The sequence below is a fragment of the Heloderma suspectum genome, chromosome 2, assembly GCF_057233095.1.
Source record: "Heloderma suspectum isolate Gila_16-S chromosome 2, 16-S_ref, whole genome shotgun sequence".
NCBI lineage: Eukaryota > Metazoa > Chordata > Lepidosauria > Squamata > Helodermatidae > Heloderma > Heloderma suspectum.
This window is the reverse complement of record NC_139459.1, coordinates 37,051,673-37,065,559: the sequence shown is the minus strand read 5'-3', so window position 1 is coordinate 37,065,559 and position 13,887 is coordinate 37,051,673. Positions and strand designations below refer to the sequence as shown.

At 40.2% G+C, this 13,887-nt stretch overlaps 1 protein-coding gene across 4 annotated transcripts in view; it reads right to left on the bottom strand.

Annotated features, from left to right (window-relative positions):
* Window positions 1-13,887, bottom strand: part of MTREX (Mtr4 exosome RNA helicase) — a 64,325-nt gene that overhangs the window by 3,645 nt on the left and 46,793 nt on the right. The window contains exons 19-25 of one of the 4 annotated variants that reach the window (XM_084833242.1): window positions 11,987-12,115; window positions 8,423-8,533; window positions 7,709-7,930; window positions 6,550-6,713; window positions 4,461-4,566; window positions 3,172-3,228; window positions 2,390-2,552 (exon numbers count right to left, since the gene is read on the bottom strand). In XM_084833242.1, the coding sequence (XP_084689368.1) occupies window positions 2,390-2,552; window positions 3,172-3,228; window positions 4,461-4,566; window positions 6,550-6,713; window positions 7,709-7,930; window positions 8,423-8,533; window positions 11,987-12,115 (952 nt within the window). The remainder of the gene's footprint in view (window positions 1-2,389; window positions 2,553-3,171; window positions 3,229-4,460; window positions 4,567-6,549; window positions 6,714-7,708; window positions 7,931-8,422; window positions 8,534-11,986; window positions 12,116-13,887) is intronic. The other 3 variants (XM_084833243.1, XM_084833244.1, XM_084833245.1) reach the window with 3 other exon arrangements.

Sequence of the window (13,887 nt, the reverse complement as noted above, 5' to 3'; positions counted from 1 at the left end):
ACATAAGACAGACCATGGGGTGAGAAAGAAGAAAGGGGACAGAAAGCATGCATGAGGCAGGATTGACAGGGAGGATTCTCCCACAGACCACTGTTTAGGTAGCATCAATGGAGGGGACTATTGCACGCACTGAAATTTTACCCGCCAATATTTGCTACAAGACTTGTCTATTTGGTTGCACTATTATCTGCAATTAGCTGTCATCCCATATCCGAAAAATGTACGGACCCATGAAAACGTGCAGTGTGGAGACAAAACGAAGAGTCTGGGGCTTTCTCAACATTTTTTACAAGCCCAGTGAAGCCTTTGTGAGGTAACCTCCCTCAAATACAAGTGGTAGGAGTAAAAAAGCAGAATATATTCCTTACTAGATGGGCCAAAATTCCATGTTATCTACCCAACTCCCATAAGAACTCTGCACTTTTTAATGCTGGGATACCCTATCAACCTTTACAGATGGTCAGAGTGTAGAACACAGAGAGGATTTCTTTAGCAGGAGGCAACTGGCTTATCTTTAGGTGTGCAGGCATACAAGTCATGAGTTAGTACATCTCTAATCTCTATTACTCTGCATCCCAGAGTAATAAAGGAACTGGCAGAAAAACTCTCAGAACCATTGTCTATTCTCTTTGAGAAATCATGGGGGATGAGTGAAGTGCCAGATGACTGGAGGAGGGCTAATGTTGTCCCTATCTTCAAAATGGGTAAAAAGGAGGAACCTGGGAACTACAGACGAGTCAGTCTGACATCAATCCCTGGGGAAATTCTGGAGCAGATTATAAAGCAATCCATCTGGAAGCACCTTGAAAACAATGCAGTGATTACTTGTAGCCAACATGGATTTGTCAAGAACAAATCCTGCCAGACAAATCTGATCTCATTTTTTGATCGGGTAACCTTCCTTGTGGACTGTGGGAGTGCTGTGGACATCATATACCTCGACATCAGCAAAGCTTTTGACAAAATGCCCATGATATCCTGATGAACAAACTAGTTCAAAGTGGGCTAGATGAAACAACTGTCAGGTGGATCCACAGTTGGCTACAGAACTGTACTCAAAGAGTACTTATCAATGCCATCTTCTCGAACTGGGGAGAGGTAACGAGTGGGGTACCGCAGGGCTCAGTCCTGGGCCCAGTGCTCTTCAACATTTTTATTAATGACTTGGAGGAGGAGGTGCAGGGAATGCTGATCAAATTTGCAGATGACACAAAATTGGGCGGGATAGCTAATACTTTGGAAGACAGAAAAAAAATTCAAAGTGATCTGGATAGACTGGAGCGCTGGGCAGAAAACAACAGAATGACACTGAAGAGGGATAAATGCCAAGTTCTGCACCTAGGAAAAAGAAACCAAATGCACAGTTACAAGATGGGGGATACGTGGCTCAACAACACAACAAGTGAGAAGGATCTTGGAATTGTTGTCGATCACAAGCTGAATATGAGCCAACAATGTGATGTGGCTGCAAAAAAGGCAAATGCTATTTTGGGCTGCATTCATAGAAGCATCGCTTCCAAATCCCGGGAAGTACTAGTTCCCCTCTCCTCAACACTGGTTAGGCCTCATCTGGAGTACTGTGTCCAGTTCTGGGCACCACATTTTAAGAAGAACGCAGACAAACTGGAGAGGGTTCAGAGGAGGGCAACAAAGATGATTAGGGGACTGGAAACAAAGCCCTATGAAGAGAGACTGAAAGAACTGGGCATGTTTCGCCTTGAGAAAAGAATACTGAGGGGAGATATGATACCGCTCTTCACGTACTTGAAAGTTTGTCACAGAGAGGAAGGCCAGGATCTCTTCTCGATCATCCCAGAGTGCAGGACACGGAATCATGGACTCAAGTTACAGGAAGCCAGATTCTGGCTGAACAACAGGACAAACTTCCTGACTGTTAGAGCAACATGGCAACCAATTACCCAGGGAGATGGTGGGCTCTCCCACACTGGAGGCATTCAAGATGAGGCTGGACAGCAATCTGTCAGGGATGCTCTGACTTGGATTCCTGCACTGAGTAGGGGGTTGGACTCGATGGTCTTGTAGGCCCCTTCCAACCCTACTATTCTATGATTCTACCAAACTAAAGTAAACATTTCATGATTTAAGAATTATTTTCCAGACAAGCACATGGCAACCAAATCAATCTGCACATTTAGAGTTTGGATAATAAAGTCCTTTAAAATCTGGTTGCAGAGAAACTTTATAAACCTTTGCATAGTTCAGAACAGCAAAGAATTCATAACTCAAGGTAAATTACATCGTTCCCAATAGTTGCAAAGTTTGAGATTATCACACCATGGAGTGGCATTCAATCTTGCAAAATAAACTCAATCGCACTACCTATCATCCTATGAATCAGAAGCATTACAAGTAATACAAATATACCCACCTTCAAAGACATCTGTCATTTTGCATATGTGAGCAAATGTAGCTCCATTAGCCCATGTGTACACCACATCCATCAAATTTGGCCTAAAGGAATTGAGGTAATTTTCCTCATCAATTTCCAATTTAGCTTCTGCTGATACTTTAGCAATTCTTTTTGCACATTCCTTAAAAAAAATAAAAGCCTTTATTTAAATCGACACAAAACAAACATGAAAATTATCTTCCCGAGGCATACACACCAGTCAGCCCGGAGACTTGACATCCCAAAAATAGGTGATCAGAGTGCAATGCACTTCTGCTTAATGGGAAGCTTTGCATGCAGCTCACTAGTATGCAAACACCAAATCCAAAGTGGGACTTTTTCTTACTAAGAAAGAAGCCCCCCAGTCTTGAGTTATCTAATGGTGTTCAAACAAAAAGTTCAATTTTAAAAGATACTAAGATAGATTTCAGATTAAATTATACCAAACATCCCCAGATATCTGATTCTAAAGCTTACCATGCTGCTGGTACAACGTGCTTAGGATGGATATATCAAAAGCTATGCCAATGCAATATCAAATATGTTACGTGTTTAGATGATGGCGCAAGAAAGGAACATAATTCACTAATAATGGCTGCTAAAATCAGACTATAATAATAAATGTATTTCCTATTCCAGCAAAGCTACCCATTTAACAATTAATGTTTGAGGTTTCAGTTTGAAATCTGTAATACACATGTTTAATTCTAGACAACAGCATTTTTGTTAATTCAAGCAATGTTTTACTAGAAAAACTTTACCTGCATTTGGCGAAGTGGGCCAGCCAATTGTTCTGTTAGTTTGGGCATTTCACTGGACTGAAAAAAGGAAGAAGAGAATATTAATTCAATTCAGTTTATTTAAATTAAATTCAGAATTATTCTTCAAATATCACATTATGTAGCTGGTGCACAAAGTCTTGCTGAAACAAGCAGAAGACCAGCATGATCAATGTTTGGTAGACTGTGCTTTCCAATTACTTTCATGTTCCAATGAAACTTCTTTGACAGAAAAGAGACTAATGACAGTGACAAAATCTACTGCAGAATATGGGCCTCTCTGGACATTCTTTTGGTGAAACTGGTGAAATACTATCCCCAGTGCCAATATATTACTACACGTCAACTTGGAACAAAAGTAAACCTTGAGGTTATCACTGCACCACAGAAGTTTTTAAAAGCTATACAAAATATTTGACACAAGCAAAGGTTACAAATGAGATTTTTATCACTGAAATATGCTATATTTCAGAGAGCTTCGGCTATTGGGCGGTACAGAAATGAAATGAATAAATAAATATATAACCAAAAGTTGTTTGATATTTTTTCTTTTGATGTTTTCTTTCAGAAAATATTTTTTTCCTATCTATTGAATATTGGCCAGGACATAAGTGGTCACATTTGTACGTTTCATGGGCCCCTCCACTTCTCATTGGAGCCCCTCATGTTCCTCCCAAAAGTCACTTCAGGGGACCCGCAAGAGCAGTGTGTGATGCAGTGAAAAGCAATAAAGCCAGGGGGAGGAGACAAATTGGCAAGTTCCTTGTGCTCATGTACAGGACTGTTTGGATTGTGGTCATTGTGATAGAAACATTTTACAATGCACTTTCAGTTAACACTGAGTCAAAAAAGGTAATTTTCACAGGAGCTTTCTCACATTTTGAGACAAGGAACTCCGCAACAGGATAGATTTTCACTGCTGTGAATGTCATCTAACTTCCTGCCCAATCTACCTCCTTTCTTTCTCTGCTTCCATTCTGCCTGCTTGATTGGCATATCTGCCCTTAGAGCTTGCTCTGGTGTTACTTACTAGGAAGAAATCTCAACTCAGTAAAAGCCTCGGGAACTCTTGCCTTTCCTGCAAGGTAATGTCTGATCCTGAATGCATCATGCGTATTTGTAACTTAATGAAAACTAGGATTGTATTAGTTTACAATTACTATTTTAGCCACCTTGGGTTTTCTGACTGGAAAGAAAGGCAGCAAAACAAATTCCCTTAGAAATAAATTAGGGCCTATCAAATTTAGGTTTTCTACACAAAATTAACTTACATTTTCTTGAAATACAAAGCAGCTTAATAAAGCAGTTGCTTGTTCTGCAGATAAATCATTGAAAAGCCCATTGAACATCATTTCTGTCAGCAACAGCTCATCTGCACTAGAAGAGGAAAATAAATTGGCAGTGTTAGAAATTTCTTAATGGTTTTCTACGATTAAAATCAATTTTCGGGAAAACTAACCAAAGTAGCTAGTAGTAGTTCAGAAGACAAAATTATTTAAAAAAATAAAGGACTTTAAGCCAAAAAGCTTCCTTGCATTATCAACTAGAAAAACAGAAAAGAAGAAATGCAAGTGTCCAGACGTCCTCATAATTCTTACAGAGTTATAGAATACCAGTAGATTTCAGAGGTCCTGAGAAATTAAATCAAGGGAATAAGGTTTAAAATGGATTATGGATTTATGATAAAGTACTTGGAAATGAAGACTGGACTTGCTGGAGGAGATTTTGCTAAAAGAACAGAATCAATATATTTTATGAAATCAATTGGAATAAACAAGCTTGGCTCAGCAAGTCTATTGGGAGATAAGCACTGGTTATGGTGTACAAAAGGCCAAATGATCACGCTTCCAAGTGACTGTTGAGACCCTGACGAATGCTATTGCTAAAGTTGCATATATAGGGCACAATCCAGCTAGTTTTGCTCCACTGAAAGAAGGCTTCCAATGGGAGAATAGAGAGGTGGGCAATTCTCCCTCCTCCCTGCAGTGCCCTGTGCCCCCCAATCTGCTCTGGAGGGTTGGGGGATGGCAAAGGGTCACTAGCTGGATTCCAGCCATATTGGTTAATTCTATTGAGCTAAAACCAAGAGCCTTTTTCAAAACTCTTCCCCGCTCAATGCTCCTGCAGCTAGACAGCCGAAAGCGGCTGTCTAGCCAAAAATGCAGGGCAGGAGGAGCGTGGAGGGAACAATCCCCTCCGTGCTTCTGCTGCCCTGCTTTGGATAGGCAGTAGCCTCCGAGTTCGGAGGCGGCCGCCTATCTTGATAGGATTGCGCCCTAAAAGTCTTATCGAAGATTGCCAACAATAAATTCATGTACACAATGAAGATTTATCAAGATTTCCCATTCTTGTCCTGTTTTTGCAGCTCCGTTGTACCAATTAATGGTGCTGAATATTCCCAAAGTGCTGAATATTTGGTTTTGGGGAGTTATCATAAATAAACAGATGATTTACAGAAACACCATGTCTAGCATATATGAAACATAATCTTATCTGTTGCATAAACTAATATGGGAATCTACAGGCTTGATTTGTGGAATGTCTCTGACTTGGTTATTTAGGCTGGGATCCAAAGAGCTGTTTCAGGTACGCCCAAGGGTTGGGGTACACCAAGTAGAATTTTTTACTTCCTTTGAATAGGAACTTCGTCCCCTCACCCCACATGTCATATCATGAATTGCTTTTAAGTCCCCTCAGTTTGGTAAGTGACGGCGGGGGCTGTTTGAAAAGTACAGGCCAAAGCCCAGTTGGCCTCACAAAACTGGCTGTACAGTTCTTTGGATCCCAGGCTTGCAGTGCCACCCTGTGCACGCTTACTCAGAAGTAAGCTCCATTGAGCTCAGTAAGGCTTATTCCCCAGGAAGTGGGTGAGTTTGCATGTTAATGCCAATCGTGGGTAATTTAACCCACGGGAGTGAGCAGGCTTGCTGCCTCCTGTGCACCTACCACTTTTGCTTTTAATCTACAACCTACTATCGGCCGGGTTGTAGATTGTTGACTGTGATGTGTGAATCCAGAGTGCTAGGTTGTTTAGGGGCTAAACAATCCAGCAGTTAAGCCAGAAAAACTATGAGTTTGCTTACTCCCACTTATGCACAGCAAATCGTGGGTAAATTAACCCCCAGTTTGGTGTTATATGAGAACCAGCTCAGTGTGTCCTGTGTTACTTTCAAGCTACTAGGGAGGATCTCTGCAATCTTTTCGTCTTTTTTCCTGACATATATTAATGCAAGATTCATCTTAACAGTCCAATATCATGAGCCACTGTGGCAAAGATAAAGAGGAGAAAAATATGCATACCCAGAAGAACTACAAAACATTCATACACTTGTTAGTCATAACAACAGTGTCATCTGTTACCTGCTGATTTCACAAGCAACTCGTCCTTTCATCTCTATGACATCTGAAGAGGTTGCAAAACCCAACCTTCTCAAAACACGTTTACGACACTTGAGCTCATCCATTTGTAAAACTGTCCGGGCTTTCTTCAGCTCCCGTTTTGCTGCTTTAATGTCTATAGCAATCTAAAGTTAAACACAAGCACAGGGGTGTTATGAGAAATCAGACACTATGATACTTTTGACCCCATCTTCTGAATGAAAAAAAGAGAGAGTTGTGTTTTGAATGTAAAACGTCAACCCCACTATTTCCATAGGCCACATAGCCAGTAATAATATGTGAAGGGGAGAATTTTTTTTGTAAACAAAGAAACAAATGTTGAAGATTTCTCTACAGCAAGCATATTTGCTGAACCACAGGGCAAGAAATGTTTTGAAAAATCAAAACTAGTCACAGAATTCTCCATGTCAGTCCCTAAAGGTTGACACAAACCAGATCAGAATCTGTCACAGGCAGAGATGAGGCACTGCACCAAGATGCCTCCCTCAAGGAAGTGAGCCAAGTTACATGCCCCAGGGAAAAGTGAAAACACAGACACCACCTTCCCAATCTGATCTGGAGGCTTGTCCTTGCCTGCCAGGCAGGTGGAGTTCCAACCATCTGGCAGGCGCAGAGGCCCCCAACACTTCCCCTCGCTTGGAATTTCCCTCAGGAAGTGTCTTCAGTACTGGGGAGAGTGCAAAACAAAGAGTAATAATTATAAATTAATTAGGGGCCGTAGCCCTTGCCCTGCCAGTTTCCCTAACAATAATAATCTAAAGTGAATTTCTAGCTGTTCACTACATTTGTAAAAACAAACGAACAAAAATCCACCACAACTCAACCACTATTTTTAACAGAAAAAAAAAAGCTACTGAAGTTTCAGTGATGAGGAGTATTTCTCAATGGGGGCTATACACTGTTTTTGCTTCAGGTTAGAAAATAGCCTTATATTGGATCAGAATATTTCTCCATATAGCCAAGTATTGCCTACTGACTGGCAGCAGCTTAACCTTTCACATGTCCTGCTGCCTGATCTTTCCACTGGAGATGCCAGAGACCAAAGCTGGGACCTTCTGTACACAAAGCAGGTGCTCTTGCTGCATTGCAACTAAATGCCCTTAAGAAAGCTGTTCCTCACCTGTGCTTTTCTTTCACAAAGTTTGTACACAGTTTCCAAATTAGAATCGTTGTGAAGTGGATGAGAATACATCCTATGCTCAAACGCTTCTATTTTTTGGATTACTTTTTTCAGACCTGGATCTTTAATGCCCATGTCATCAATGGGATCCAGCAAAGGAACGCCATCAGGGAACCGTTTTTGCACTTCCTTAAAGGAAAGAAAAATACGTATCTTAAGGGTCTGCAAAAGATAAAACAACAATAACACTCTATTGCAGCCTTCCCCAAACTAGTGTCTTCCAGATTTGTTAGACAACACCCTCCATCATCCCCAGTCATAATGGCCATTGGCTATGCTGGTTGGAGAAGTTGCCCATTCTTGCCTTACAGTGTTATTGTAAAGATTATGGCCTTATAACAAATGTGAAGTGCTTTGAACGCTTGAAAGTGCTATTAACAGAGGTTAATTTTTAATTATTATCATGTTGTAATTATTACTGCTATTATACCAGATCAGACCGAAGGCCTATCTAGTCTAGTTCTGTTCACACAGTAACCAACCAGCTGCTTGTGGAAAGCCTACAAAGTAGGAACTGAATGCAATAGCACCCTCCCACTCGTGTTCCCCAGCAACTGGTGTAACAGAGGCAGGCTTCCTCTGATACTAGAGCTAATACACAGACATGATGACTAGTGGCCACTCATAGCCAAAATTATAGTAGCAACAGTTTACCTGTATTGACTTCAGTACACTCTGCCTGTTATCAAGAGGCCTCAGGTCTTTTGGTATGTAAAGTCGAACACTGCTAATTGCTGACAGAAGATGCACCAAAACGGGAACAACCTATTAAAAATCAGTGATGGGTAAACAAAAAATGCACTTTTAAATCCCAAATTGCTAGGCAGTTATATTATTTTCTGTACAATGTATTCTGAGCATAGTATTCCACTGCTTTGTTATACATTTTCTAACATGAGCTGGACTGCACAGATAATTCATCTGATAGTTACAAAGAACACTCAACCGGTGGCCCGTCAAAGGACAACAATTCTTCTAGTTACAACAGATATCCTTGTAATGGTGAGCTGATTAACATACTTTAATCCCTTCACTTCATTGTTAGTCTTTAAGGTGGCACAAGACTGTGTTGTTTTTGCTGCAAAATACATACACAGCTCCTCCTCTGGGTATAAGTTTTTAATGTTAACTTCTGGCTACAGGGCGTACTGTAAATCTTTTAACAGCAAAATCTCAAACATTTATTTTACACATCCATGCTCTTGAGCCCTATTACCGGAAGGAGCCTACAGAAGAATGGTAGCAGTATTAAACTCCAGTATACAGAGGAATTTGAATGCGTTTACCAAAGCAACCAGCCCATCAGCTTACTTTCCCATGTGAGGGGGAATGTTTATTGCTGGATTGCTGAATTCATTCTGCAAAACATGATTGCTTCTGGCATACTAAATATGTTTTGGATCCTGGAGACTTTCAATGGTACAAAATGTTACGCAACTCAGAATTAATGTATCTCCCCCTAGAAACTTACCCTAAAATTATTGCTTTTTAAAATCCCACCACATAAAACAGGTTAGATATGCAATTTACACTTGCTGAGGTGAAAAGAGCGGTCTTTCGAAAATCAAACGTGAAAATGCTCTATTTCTTTGAGATGTAAAACCAAATTCACCAACTGAATTCACTGTGCAATTTTCAGTGAGCTCCTCCCTCTCAGCCTAACCTACCCTGAAGGTTATTGTGAAAATAAAATCCAATGAAGCCATAATCACAGAGCTTCTTGAAGGAAAATGACAGACTACAGGAGTATACTGTTTTAGGTATTTTAGAAATGATGAAATCTAAGGAATGAGTTCATATTTACAACTCAGTCTGAACAAGAGGAAGTTTCCTGCTGACCCAAGTGGAACAACTACTACCATTATAACAATGCTCTGTGACAGAATGTGCCTAGCCAATTGAAGTAGTTTCAATATGGCAAAAATATTTTTATTCAAAGCCCACATAATAAATGGTCAACTCTACTTTGGAATGAAGGGAAAACATGTTTAATGGCAGCATGAAAAAAATGAACTTTTCTATCCCGTCAAGCCAAAAAATAGTTTAACAGACTCTCAGAGACTGCCTGAAAATGGGGCAAACAGGATTTTGAAAGGCAGATCCGGGATTTAACAATGAAGCCTGCTATAAACTTGAAAAATCGGGGTGTGGGAGGGGAAAGATGAACTTTATCTCAAACGCTATAGCCAAAGAGTTCTAAATCACTTCTTGCTTTATATATTTCCTTCTCTTCCCAATAAACTTTGGGAAACAAAAGAATGGTTGAAACAGAGAAAAAAGCAAGAAACAAGCTATGGATGTAGAAGACTCTATCTAGCTACCTAATACTTACTAGAATTTATTATTAGAACCAAAATTGGAATAATATATACAATAGACTATAAATTATAGAACATCTCCCATTCTGTAATAATGAATACTGCTATGTGCATCTGAAAGTTCGCCCAAAATGATGAAAAATGCTAGAGAATGAAAATACAAAGACACCTTCATTCGTTGTTGGCCAACAGTGTTAACCAGGCAAAAATCAAACTCATCATAGCAAAAAAATCAAAGGGTCCATTAAATTGCAGAACTCTATGATCAACTCACCTAGTTACCAACTCCTGCTGGGAAAAGTACAGTTGTAATCACAAAGAGCTGCTTTTGTGCAATTTTATAGCATTATTTTAATGTATTTTATGTTACAATGCCTTGGGCATTTCTTTAGAAAGAGGGTTGAGATAATTTTTAGAGAATAATTTTTTTTTAACATTAACCCTCATGATGAGAGCTGGGTTTACACTAACCTTCCTCCACATGGTTGTATGCCTGAGTACAATTATGTAGTTCCCTAATTTAGCGATGGCCCATACATGCACGTGTATCATTCAATTACTCAGCTCTGAAAACTTTGCAGATTTATGAGTGAAGTGCCTCCACTGAAAAATATTTGATGGAGGTGATATGAAACTTTGCGGTGTTCTCTCTAATAGCTCTTTCACAAGTGCAAGTTGCCACTTGATTCTGCATTTATCAAGTGACAAAAATGCATGTGTGCACAGGGCCAGGTATGCTATGGGATGCAATGGATGCATGTTCAATGGATCATACTTTCAAAAGTTATAGACTACTGTTATCACTCTCCATTGGGAAGCCTAAAAAATTTTCAGACACATTATCAATCTTTAACCGGTTTTAATTTTTGTGAACTGCCGAGAGAGCTTTGGCTACTGGGCGGCATAGAAATGAAATGAATGAATGAATAAATAAATAAAATAAAATCCCAAACCTGTGATACAGGACCTGTTTTTAGTTTATCAATGTATGTCCATCTTTGTCCCGCAGTAGCTAAAAAATGCTGATATGGCACCAATTTGGGGGTTACCTTAGATACTGAGGCCCTATCTGCTCCCTGTCCCACTCGTATACCAACAGAACTACAAGAAAGTACCAAAGATTACAGTGGCGGTAATATTTTCACAAGCCTTAAATCTAAGTCCACATGTGGCCTGCGGGCTGCTTCTAATGCTTCATGCAGAGCTGGCCAGATTTTCCCTTGGTACCACTAGCTAGGCAAAGCCTGGGATTTCCCTTGCCAGCACCAGTGCTAACAAGGGAAACCCTCCTTTTATCTCCAATCTCGCTGGAGAGAAGGGAAGAGAAGAGAAGAGAAGAGTGTTTCCTTTGCTAATGCTAACAAGAGAAAGCCCTGTGGTGGGGTGGGGGGTGCAGGGAGTGTGTGTGTGTGTGCGCGCGCGCGTGTAACATGCATGAGTCGTGAGTGTATGTGCATGACTGAATGTGTGAATGAGTTTGAGTGTGCATAAGTGTGTGAGCGTATGTGCACGCATGTGCTTGTGCAGCCTCTGGTACCCTGTAAGACACCCACTGCAGCCCTTGGGGCAGAAAATGTTGTACACCCCTGATCTAATGCTTCCTGCTGATCCTACTGCTTTTTTAAATCAGGTCTCTCATTCCTAGAGCAGAGCTCAGCAATGCACTGCAAGGCCAAAAAATATTGCTGTCCATGTTACTCATGGCTTTTATTGAAGAAACAAATACAAGAAAAAGATTTCTGAGCGCTCTGATTCTCGCACCCTCAATTACAGCTGATCCTGTTGGTTATTACAAAAGCAGTGGGGCCAGCCAGCCTTGCAAGATGGGAGTATTTTCCCACCAACATTTTTCCATATAATTTTTGTTCTAATTATTATTTAATAAAACAGATCTTCTCACCTGCATCTCCCCTTTCTCATCAGGTTTTGCTGGCTTTGCAGCCTCAGTTGCAGAATTTTTCAAGCTCTCTTTGCTACAGTGCAAAAGGACTTCAGCAACATAGAGTGGATCCAGTTCACCAGAGTTAGGCTGCAGCGTAGCAAGAAATAAGTTTGGTAAGAGTGAGAAGTCATTCTTTAATACTAATGAAGGGGAAAGAAGTGAAATCCACAGAGTGTCCCGCACCAGAGTGTTTTCTTTAACCTAAGAATTTTAAAAATCTCACTCAAATCACAGTACATAATCCTATATAAACAAATCCTATGACTTCTTTCTTCCTACGTATAACTGAAAATATTTATGTAAGTCTCCATTAACTCTTAGGATGGGGTGGGCTGTAGGATCTTATTTTAAAAGTATTTATATGGCCTTGCACTCCAAGCATAATGGTAAGAATTCTTCACTTTCCCTTGGATCCAATCAGTTTCACAGCCCCACCTGCACTTCCGTAAAACACGAACAACATTGGACTACTCTACAGAGTTGTCATACACTACTCTTAACACACACCCCTCCGCAAAATGGGAATAACAGTACTGGGCTACTTTGCAGGACTTGTGTAACCCACACTTTCTCAGCCACAGCCCTGCTTCCTGCAATATGGGTATAATAATGATGAACTGTATCTGCACACATAGTCAAGGTAATTTTTTTAATGTTTATAAACTCAGAAAAAATTATTAACAAGAGCTGAGTTAGATCATAAACTCCTGTCTTTGTTGCTACCTTTTGTTTTTTGGTAGACACACTACTGCCCAAACCCAGCTACAAGAAACTCCAAGATTTCTAAATTGTTTTTTATGAGGCTGCAATTACTTCCTAAGAGGGAAGACCTCCAAGGGTTAACACACCCAAATGGATGTGTTTAACCATTGCTGTGACTTCATTCATTGGCTAAAAACACTAAAAGGTTTCATTTCTCACAAAATGAATAGGCAGAATAGTGGCTGCACATTTTACTTCATATCTCGGGTTCCACAAGGGCTTTTTTTTTTTTAAAGCCTTGCTTTTTAAAAGGAAAAAAGGACTTGCTTTTTAAAAAAATGAAAGCTGGGAATCTGGAGATTATGGCTCATTCACAGAGGGTCAATTACCTCTCCTTGCCCCATCCTGCAGATACCTATGAACATGGCTGAAATATGGAATGACTATCCTCATCATGTGACAGCCATCTCTCCATTTGCTTTATGTTCTCTTTCAGCACTTTCTCGGCCTTTGTGGGTGAAAGCATAGGGTTTTAAGGTGCTTTCACATACCAATATTGTCAGCCTAATAATAAACATGTTGACGGGGTAGGTGTGCATGTGTGTTAAGCAACAAAAAGCCAGTGTACATATGGAGAGTATATTCTTTTGTGAAGGAAGTCCCAACAAATTACTTCTGAGCAAACATGAACAGGATTAAGCTTAAGGCAGCAATCATATGCACAATTATTTGGCAGTAAATGTGAATTAAAAAAAATTATGGACTAAAAAAAAAGCACACGTTCATGTAAATGCATCTTGCAACCTCAACACCTACATTTCAACCACATTCCCATCATGCCAGCGCCATGGACGCATAAAAGGCTGCAGTCTGGTACACACTTCCTTAGAAGTAAATGTAAGCCCTTGTGAATGCAATGCAAATGACTTTGAGTGAACGTATTCTTAGGACTGGACTAGAAGATCCTTATTACAGCTTACTTAGGAGTAATCTCCACCAAATGCAATAGGATTTACTTCTAAGTAAACATGCTTTGGGTTGAGCTGAGTATGTGAATCTGCCCTCCAAAACTGTCCCCCACCAGGCACACAACTGTCCCATATTATTAACATTCATCATTGGAGCACTACACAATCCCACATATCTACAACCGGGGG